This window comes from Ammospiza caudacuta, chromosome 9 (assembly GCF_027887145.1).
Source record: "Ammospiza caudacuta isolate bAmmCau1 chromosome 9, bAmmCau1.pri, whole genome shotgun sequence".
Classification (NCBI taxonomy): Eukaryota; Metazoa; Chordata; class Aves; order Passeriformes; family Passerellidae; genus Ammospiza; species Ammospiza caudacuta.
In genome coordinates, this window is record NC_080601.1 from 5,500,163 (window position 1) to 5,510,207 (window position 10,045).

Here is a 10,045-nt window from a genome sequence, read left to right on the forward strand (position 1 = left end):
CCCAGGTGATGGGAGAGCATGTGGTGAGTGAATTTTCTACCCACACTGTTCCCAGATAAGATTTTTCTGAGTCATGCCTTAAGTTTTAGCTTTTATATTTTTCAGATTCTGTACTGCTTTGGTGTGTAGTTCTGAGCTTCGTATCAAGTGTTAGTAAGCTTTCTTCACAGAGTAGGGAGACAAAACAATTCCTTCTCTAGTTGAGGACTGAGGACAATTGATCCAAATTTCGGGCCCAGGAGCATAAACAAGGATGAATTGAAAAGAGAAAAACAAGCAGGATGGGACTTCATAACCTGAAGCTGTAATTGCACAATTAACTCCAAGATGCAAATGGAGCAGAACTTATGGAAGTGACAGACTCCGTGACCGGGTGTCCATTTTGTGCCCATTTTGGTTCACCTTGGGTGCAGCCCTGGCTGGGCTCTTGTGCTGCCCAGGGTGGATCCATGGAGGAGATTCTGTTAATAAATCCCTGCTTTATTCTTTAGCTCTGTCTGACCTCTATTCTAGCTCAGCCTTCTCAAGGCATCATGAGCAGTCAGAGATCAAACAAGTTGTGTCATGAGGTTTGCTTACTTCAATCCTCTGCTGGCACCTGTTAGAGATCAACATGAGTTTTATGCCCTGCTATTTTTGGGAGGCAGGTGGAATGTTGCTCTCAACCTGCTAGTCAAAAAGTTACATCTGATTGATCAGATGAGTTCTATCATTCCATATCCTGCTGACTGGCAATACCTGTGAGCAGTTGGGCTGTAATGCCCCAGCTGGCAGCTTTTCAGTGCTGGCTCTTGCTGTAAATCCCTAAAAGCAGAGGAGTCTCAGTGATTTATACAAGCCAAGTGTTGCCAAAGAGGATTCAGTTAAGGGATGCATTCTTGAAAGAAATATGTTGTTGCTCTGTGCCCTTCTGCCTGCCTGGTACCTTTTCCATGGGAAAGCCCTGCTGTGTTTTGGTGAGGAAGCCTCTGTCAGGGATTGCCTGTTCCTTTTTCTAGGTCACTTGCCTTTATGGAGCATGTCCTGTCTTGACTACAGTGAATGTTCTTCAGGCTTCAGACAGATTTCTGAGGCAAATGCAAGTGTGGACAATGTCCCTCACCTCATTTTTCTGTCCTGCTCAGGGCTGGGTACTGCCTATCATCACTCCTGCTAGCTTAACATCATGAATGGAGGCCACCAATGTTGTTTCATAACTAAGTCAAAAGGGTCTGCAGGGTCTGAGGATTTTATAAAACAGTTTAAAATGTAATGCTTTTCCAAAGATGTGATGTGATTATTATCTTGTAGGTGTTCTATCTCTACCAAAAAGTCCCCTATTTGAGTAGATTGAAAAGACTTCTTCTCTCACTGGCAGCTAAAATACCAGGAAGGGTGTTTGTAGATACCACCATGGCCTGAAGGAATCCCCTCCCAACCTCCTGAAGTAAAAGTAACCTAAGCAAACACAGTGTGTCTCAAAGGTGTGAAAGACTTGTTTTTATACTTGTTGCTCAGGTGTCAGGACTGCAGATTTTTACCACTGCTCACCTGCAGTGAATCGCAGTGGTGGCAGTCAGGGACACATCCCTGTCCCCTTCAGGCACCTGGTTTTGCAGTCTTGGCATCTGACCTCTGACCAAGTAGGCAGAAGGGACTGTCAGCCCGAGTCAGCAGCAGATCAAACATCCTTTCACTTTCCTTGTCCAGGTGGTTCCCTTGTTGTTCTCCCTCCAGAGAGGTGGCCCCATTTCATCAGTGAAATCAGACCAGCTCTCCAGGCAAGGCTCAGACTTTGGCCTCAGGGTAAGAGGCCCTGATCCTTTCAAGATTTTTCTCTGTTCTAAGTGCAGTTCTTGTCGTAGCAGTTCCTGTCACCTTTGCATTAGCTGTGTTCTTCTAAAATGCTTATGTGCAGTCTTGCTCTTCCCCTCTCCACCACCAGATAGCTCTGTTCTCTCTTTCTTGTCTTTCTTGGGACAGAAGAAACTGTCTTACCAGTGAGGAAAATATAGAAGCCCATTTAACATTTACAAAAAAAAAAAAAAAAAAGGATATTTTATATGAAAACAGAAGATTGAATGGGAAGAGAGAGAAGGAGAGCAAACAGGCAGTGGCTTTCCATCTGGTTTCTGACAGCTCTCCCAGATCCATATAAACAGAGACACTGGAAAGTGCCACTTGCCCTTTATTTTTGTTCTGAGAAAAAGGGTGCATTCAATGTCCACCCAAGACAGAAAAAATGGATGAAAATGGGGCATTGGTGCCTTGGGGTCAGTGACAGCTGGTCACAACAAGTTGGATGCTTTGGAACTAAGAATTTTATTGCACATTTACTTCAAACCATGGGATCTCAGAGGTGATCCACTGTACATGGGCCTGTCAGACCAGTTCAGAGACCTTTGTAGGTCAGTGTGTCTTGAGTGCTGCCCTCGCTGTGACAGAGCCCTTGCCTCCAGGAGCTTTGGAATCTTTTCTGTGGAGCTTTGACAGTTCTGGAATCACAGAGTGGATAAAGCCCTGCCTAAGCTGTCTGGGCACTCTGCTGCTGAAGCCACTCACGGATCAGCTGGTGAGCAATGGCCTGTTTGGGAGGGAACCAGGGTAAAAAACTGCCATCATCTTGCTTGGAAGAGCTGGGCTCCCTCTTGAGACCCTCCACAATTTCCTCCAGGCCAAACCAACGGGCTTCCTCCAGCTCCAGGGTGTCCAGACTGATCTGGAAAGAATTCAGAGGGCACCAGTTCCTTAAATCAGCTTTGAATGTGGGCAGTGGTACCTTGCCTCCACAGAGATCCCATTCTGGAATGCCCAGAGTGCTACATTCGTGCCTGAATTAGGCACTGATGCCAGCCCAGGGAAGGATATTTCTATCCACCAGTACTTTGTTGTGCTGCCTTCCTTAGGGAAGCCACAAACCAACCCTGCTCTGTCGTGGCAAAGCCAAGTGGCTGAGCACAGTAATTAACGTGGTGGAATCTGAGTGTTCTCTGGCAAATGTGTGAGGGAACCTCCTCTGCAAAGTTCAGAGGGAAAAATCCAGGGCTGTTGGGCTCTGGGCTTGTGTACACAGTGACCTGAGTGAAATCTGGCACCTTGCAACAGGAGATGATGGGATTGTTCCAAAGTTTCTTCTGCACTTGCAGAAAAAGCCAATGGAAAGTTGCATTTACGGAGGGTTTGGTGCTCTCCTAACTAAATTCTGTGGGCTGAAGGAAGCTTTGCTGCCTGAGGCAGGCAGAGGAATAGCTCGGGGAGCCCGAGGCGCTCACCTCCGCCCGCTGCGCTCCCACCAGGGCGTGGCAGGCAATCATTAAGGAGCTGCTGGGGAAGGGCCAGTGCTGGGACGCCGAGTAGCGGAGCGACTCCACCTCCAGCCCCACCTCTTCGGCCACTTCTCGCCGCACTGCCTCCTCCACGTTCTCACCTAGAAGCAACCGCAGTTAGGCAAGGACGGCCCGGCCTCAGGGCAGCGAACCTTGGTGAGGGAAACGCAGGACACGCTCATTCCCACCCGCAGGAGCTGCAGCTGTGCTGTCCTGGAAACACTTGCTGACGGGATGCTCCATTAAATTCATCAACCTCTGATAAACACTGGCACCAGAGACATTTTTGGCCCCGTCTACATACAGATGGTGGACAGAACAATTCAATTTTAAGCCATTTTCCCTACTGTAATGAGAGGTCTGTAGTTTTTCTTCTAAGAAAAATGGATTTTAAAAGGATCAGAGGTTATAACCCAGCAAATTTAAAGCTTATGTTTGCTCTCAGGGACTAGAAGAACTGCTAGATACCTAATTCCCATTCCTTTCAGGTACGTTCTGTCTGCATGCAAACACTGATCTATTTAGATATAATGTTGTGGTTTTTTCCCAGCTATTACAGAATCACACACTGGTTTGGGTCCAAAGGGGGGACTTTAAGGATCATTTAGTTCCAAGCCCCTACTATCAGCATGGACACTTCTGCTAGACCGGGCTGCTCAAAGGCTGCTCAAGCTTGGCCTTGAACGCATCTGGGGATGGGGACACAGATCACCTGTGTGTCCATCCTCCTCTGTGAATAGGGTTTATGGCTGATGTCTCTTGCAGAAAGGTAGAAAAATCATAAAGAAAGGCTTCATAGAATCCAGCCTGCTCTCCTGGGATCACTGGCTGGCCTTGTCAAAGCCAGCATTTTGCAAGTTCCCGCGTGAAAGCAATCCTGGTGTGAGCAGTTTGTTAGCATAACAATCTATCACTCGGTGAAAGACAACTTGCACTTGTATAGACTGTTTTTACACTGTTAGATAGTTTTCATTTTTCTATCTCTCACAAACAACTTTTCCTGCACATATACACTGGTGGTTTGAGTGAGGGTAACAACTTTTTAGTTATCAATAAAGTAATTGGCAAGAAAACTACTGACCAATTGGAGTCACACATGAGGTCTGTAAAACTGTATAAAAATGAGTTATGTGACTAAAGAATGGGCTTTTTCCTCCATGAAGAACATGGAGTCCCGTGTGATTTATCCCAGCAGATGTCCCCACACCCCGCATGCCCAGGGCCACTGTGCTGGATCAGAAGCACTCACCCATGTCACAGAAGCCTGACAGAGCTGTGAACATCCCCGGGGGAAACGAGGGCTGTCGGGCCAGGAGGCAGCGGCTCCCATCAGACACCAGGGTGATGACCACTGGAGACACCTGCCACGTGCACCCAAAGCAAAACAGGGGCTTCAGACAAAAAAAGTAAGTGCAAATTTTTGCTTTTCCTGGCTGGTTGAGAGTCGCTAGCTGACCACTAAAGACAAAGTACCCAGCTAGGCACAGATCCCTCTTCCTGCTCCCCTCAGGGGTGAGCCAGCAGCGCTGCCCTCCTGTCCCTGTGTCCCTGCCCTGTGCTGCCAGGGCTCACCTGAGGGTAGTAAGTGACTCCACTGGCGTGGCAGACACGTTTGCTGCCAGCTGGGTTCTTCTCAGTGGGCTGCCCAGTTCTGCTGCAGTACTGGTGGGAATCATGCCACCGCAGGAGGGACTGGGCCTGCCAACACAGAGGAGCACAAACTCACTTATATATATATACATATATATATATACCTAGGGGGAAGAAATAATTCAGAGCAGTCTCCCTGAATAATGCTTGGTGTGCAGTCATGGGGATAAACTCTGATTATCTTTGGAAGCCTCTGAAAGGTGAATGAAGTATGGGCAGTCCTTTGAAAGTGGCAGATTCTGCAATCCATGTTTGCTGCTTCTAAATTTGAGTATGTTTGGGGGAGGTGGACCAGAGCTGTTGTTTATTGGGACATAATGGGAGTTGTGTTGGGAGCTGGACTATTTTAAAGAGTCTCCAGCCCTGAATATCTTCTTGAAAAATAGCCCAGGCATCACAAACATTATAGAGCAGGAAAGGAAACACAAGCTATTTCTTCTTATGGGTCAGGACAGCTGATTTTCACACACAGGCCTTTTCTTAGGCCTTCCAAACACAGGGCACCAGCTTATAAGGGAGAGGGTTTAAAAGAGCAGCTCTCAGAGAAGATGTGTAAGTTTGTTTGTGATTCCCAGTTTGCCTGATAGTTGTTGAGCTGAGGACAAACTGGGATTGCTCTGATTTAGCACATTTCAGCTAAATGGCATAAATTACTGCAGTCATTTTAAAGTCACTTTTCTGTTTCCCTTGTATCTTCCTTTTGGGACTACAAATTTGGGAAAACTGTTGTAATTTATAGTATGTCTGTATCTAAGTCCCTGAAAGTGTACAGTAGGTACTTCTACAATATTAGACCATAAAACAATGTGGGAGATGAGGACAAGGGTTGATGTTAGAGACTAGAGTTCCCTAAAGTAAAAAGCCCAGTCCAATACTGAAGCCAGCAAAGGAGAATCCTTCCTGTCCACGACAAAGAGAGCCTTCCGTAGGTCAGTAAATGATCCCTGCAGTTCTGCCTCAATGACTGATTTATCCAAGGCTCCTGTTCGAGGGAAAGGAAAAGAAAAAAAGAAAATTTGATCTCATAAATTTCAGCTATTATTGCTATTATTCCAATTTTATGCCCTTTGCTGTTCCAATATACAATTTCTGGGAGTTCCCATGGAAGTGAACCACATCAGGGGAAGCATTCCCAAATGTGCCTCCCCCAGCCCACTTTTCCTAACACACACAGGCATAGGAGCAGCAGTTGCAGCCCATGACCTGCCACGCTCACAAGAGCCCCTACAGAGACCCAACCCAGCCCTCCTTGGCAGGACAGGTCCTCCCAAGGATTAGGGATTTGTTTGATCCCAGTGCATCAAACAAAAAGAGGAAGAGGAGCCATCCCAACCTAAATCCAGCGCGAAGTGCGGCCTGTGCTCGTCCGAACATCCGATCAGCACCGACTTCTCCATCCACTGCTCGGCCTCCTGCAGCTTCCCCAGAATCTGTCTCATCTCTGAACAGCAGGGAAAGGGGAAGAGAAAGCTGTGATGAAAGCAAAAGCATCTCTGGATTTGCTCTCTGGATCTTCAAGGCACAGACAATCTTGGCTCAAAGCAGAATGCCCACGTGGGAAAGGGGACCAGACCAGTGATCCCACACAGGAAGAAACCTAAAATCTGGCTTTGCTCCTAAGCTGTAGGAAGTTTAGATATTGTCAGGCTAAAGGTCCCAATGTTGTAATGCCTGGGAAGCAGCTGTCCATTGCTTTTGTCCTGCACCAGCCAATAGCTTTCTCTCAAAGAAAACTTTTCCTACATTACAACCAAAAGACATTTGTCAGTAAGGCCTTGTTTGTTTTCCTGCCAGCCCTTTCTCTTCAAAAGGCACAGTTCCAAATGTTTAAACCTGATCACCTCAGAACAGATCAGGTTGATACCATGTGTGTGTCTCTGTTTCATTTCATCTGTGTGATCCACCAGCTGTTTCTTTCTGGATGCACTGATTTCTTTCTTACCTGCTGCACTGAGCTGTGGTACCAAATATTTCTTCCCAACTTTCTGCAGGAAGGGGGAGAGATTGTGAAAGAGGTAGAAAGTTCCTGAGGTCTGAGCTTGTCTACAAAGGCTGTCATCTTCCTTTAACTGATTTAAGTATCTGCAGTGAGAAAATGATTGGGAAGATGAATTGAAGATCATGTTGAGATTCTTGCTTATTTGGAGGCCTTTATTTTGCACAGAGCAGGGGGGGCTGAATGGACAGATCAGATTTATGGTACTCCACGTGCTTGGAGAGTTTTGACAGCTGAGTTACTCTTTGGTGGACTGCAGCCTCTAGTGAAGTTTGTGTGGCAGAAAATACTGCAGTTCTTACCTACCACATGAGTACCCTCAAGTCTGGACATGCAAAAAGATCAGCAACCCAGTCTCTCAATCCAAAAGGTCTGCTGTAAAGGCTGCAGGAAACCTTGATCTTCCCTTTACACACCCAATCCCTCCCAGCTTGGAATATTCTGTGAATTTGGATGGCTCCAAATGCTGTTTTGCTGAGCACTTCTGCTGTTGAATCTGGTTCCCATCAGACTACATGTGTTATGTTGTACCTGTCACACTGATGTGAGGGGTAAAAACCAAGTCTTAGGGCACAGCTGGCTGGAGCTGAGTTAGGAAAAAAAAATCATTGGGAAAAGGGTGTCAGCATATTCTCCTTGCAGGCTGTTTGGAGCAGTATTTAAAAAGAGGTGAGCAGCATCACTTCAAGTCTTCCTGGTATTGTAGGAGCCCTCTAGGCAGGACAGGCAATCATTAACAGAGCTTCAGCCTGAGAGAAACAGTTCCTACCAGTGGTGAAGGTAGCCCAGAGGGCTTGGCTATTACCCTTCACAGAGCTCACAAAGCATTTATTTGTGTGTGATGGCTGAACTGGTAAAGGATTAACCCCCAGGTCAGGATGAGGTAGGGCTGCTTGTGCCAAGCTCTGGCCTCCAGTACTCAGGAATCAGATGAGAACTTACCTCATTTTTCTCACATAGGTGGAGTGCAACCTGCAGGCAAGGGAGGAAACTCTCCTGTGCAGTGCTTGATACACTGCAGCCATAACCAACACCTACAGCTGGTGTCTCTGCCTAAAAAAAAGAGCATAAAATGTAATGCAGCAGCCCTGCAAGGTTAAGTTTGATTTAAGAGGTGCAATAACCAGGTAAATCTCCCTCTCACCGCATCTGCAGAATCTGCTTTCTAAAATGATCACTTCAGTCACACTTCAAACTCCACTTCAAGATACCTCAGTTTGTTTCCATTTCTGAGTGTACACAGCTCTTCCAGAACTTGCTTATAAGACTAGATTAGACCTTCCTCTCCCAAATCCTGTGTCCCTGGGGAAAAGGGCAGATAAGGTGGCTGCTCTTTTGCTGGTTTCCTACACAGTTGTAATGGCCTCGATCCAACCACACATCCTATTGCAGCACACAGTGGATCTGTGGGAAAGGCACTGATGCCAGGAGAGAGTGAAAGACAAAATATCAGCTGTGCAAGAGAATTCCCTGAGCTAGACAGGGAACAGCAGTTGCAGCTGAGTGGGATCATCTCCAGCTACGAACGCTTTTTGTGCCAAAGAATCACAGCACATTTTCAGCCCAGGCTGAAAGCCTGACCTCGGCTTCAGGATGTCAAAAATAGCCAGAGACCCGAGACAGAAGCGAACTGTTGTGCACAATCCCTGGTGGTCACTGAGAACATTGCACTCTGCAGCCATAGAACACAAACCCCTTTATGGAGCAAGTCACGTTTACTTTGTTACAGACACTCAGGCAGTGCCAGAAAGAGTCTGAGAGCTCTTCCTTCAGCACAGGTCAGTGATGGCAGCCTGAGAGGTGCCTTAGCACAGGCTCCTATTTACACGTGCAGACTTTGCCTCGTGGCTCTGGACATCTCCGCCCCAGATCGCCCGGACTGGGACAATCCCTTCGGGAAGCCACGAGGAGCAGTGGGAGCTGGGCACGCTGGTGCTGACACCTGTGAGGACGGTGGCTGCCACACAGACCGTGTCACAGAGGGTTGGGTGGGGTGACAGCCCTGTGTGTGTGTGTCGCTCTCCACCCCCGGGTCTCGCAGCAACCGCCGTGCAAACTTCCCGGCGCTGAACCGAAGCGCCGCCTTTGCTCCGGAACGAGCGGGAGCGCTGTCCCCGGCTGGGACAAAGGGAAGGAAGAGCTTTGTGCCCTAGCCCGAGCGCGACAGGCGCTTAACCCCTTCTTCTCCAGCAACCACCGCGCCAGGCTTTGGCTGGGACCATGAAAACTCCCAGACAGCAAAGCCTGCACCTCCAGAGATCCCCGAGCTTTGGAGAACCCCAGGAGGCAGGAGCGGGGTCGGGCCGCCCTTCCCCACGCGTTCCTCACTCACTGCGCCGTGTGCGGAAGCAGCGCCGGCCCCGGTCAGCGGCAGAGCCCGGCCAGCCCCTCCGCTGCGCTCCAGCCGCTCTTCCCGCACCGGGAGCGCTGGGAATTGTAGTTCTGTACAGGCTGCAGCGTGTTCCTGTTCCTTACTTTCTCTTTTCTCCTCCTTTTCCCCCCACCCCAAGCTTCTCTGGGTTTTGTATCCCCAGCACGGAAGCGTTGTTTAAAGTAAAGGACCACACGTCCTTGAATAGGAAAAGATGCCAAAAATCACACGGGGCATCATTTGTGATCATTTATTTCCAAATTTTGATTTTGGAAGGAATTTGAGATGGGACTTTTGGAGTTATTTTTGATGATGTAGTTTATTTTTTAAAAAAATTTATATAGGTAGGAAGGGTGAGTTCGGTTTATGTTGTTATGGTATGGTTTAGAAAGTTACAAGATTTTTAGTTATAAGACTTTTTAAGGATAAAATATCATTAATAAGGATAAAATATTGCTAAAATATTGTTAACAAGGATATTTATGGTTTTTTACTTAACCTTTAAATATTTTTAATGCATTTATGTTTCAGTGTAAGCTTTTAAAGTTAATTATGTTATGTTTTAGTTAATTATATTAATGATAAACTTATAAGATTGTATTTTAATTATTTTGTTTATTTTTGTAGGGTGTTTTTTGTACCTTAAACTTTACAACTCCAAACTTTTTTTTACTTAGCTTAACGTTTTTTGGGTTAAACTATAAATCTACATTTTTGCTTTTA

At 46.9% G+C, this 10,045-nt stretch overlaps 1 protein-coding gene across 1 annotated transcript; it reads right to left on the reverse strand.

Annotated features, from left to right (window-relative positions):
- Positions 1-2,160: 2,160 nt before the first annotated feature.
- Positions 2,161-9,313, reverse strand: NUDT13 (nudix hydrolase 13). The gene is made up of 9 exons (XM_058810717.1): positions 9,284-9,313; positions 7,894-8,004; positions 6,898-7,037; positions 6,289-6,396; positions 5,831-5,937; positions 4,878-5,003; positions 4,555-4,666; positions 3,252-3,406; positions 2,161-2,698 (listed from the first exon to the last, which is right to left on the reverse strand). Exons 2-9 carry the CDS (start codon positions 7,974-7,976, stop codon positions 2,504-2,506), a joined length of 1,026 nt encoding a protein of 341 aa, XP_058666700.1. The 5' UTR covers positions 7,977-8,004; positions 9,284-9,313; the 3' UTR covers positions 2,161-2,503.
- Between the last annotated feature and the right edge of the window lie 732 nt (positions 9,314-10,045).

Excerpts from the sequence above, each read along its gene's own strand:
- NUDT13 (XM_058810717.1), bottom strand. The coding sequence starts at position 7,976 with ATGGCTGCAGTGTATCAAGCACTGCACAGGAGAGTTTCCTCCCTTGCC. Across the intron at positions 5,938-6,288 it reads GCACTTCGCGCTGGATTTAG|GAGCCTTGGATAAATCAGTC; the intron begins GTTGGGATGGCT and ends TCCCTCGAACAG. Across the intron at positions 5,004-5,830 it reads ATTCTCCTTTGCTGGCTTCA|GCCCAGTCCCTCCTGCGGTG; the intron begins GTATTGGACTGG and ends CTGTGTTGGCAG.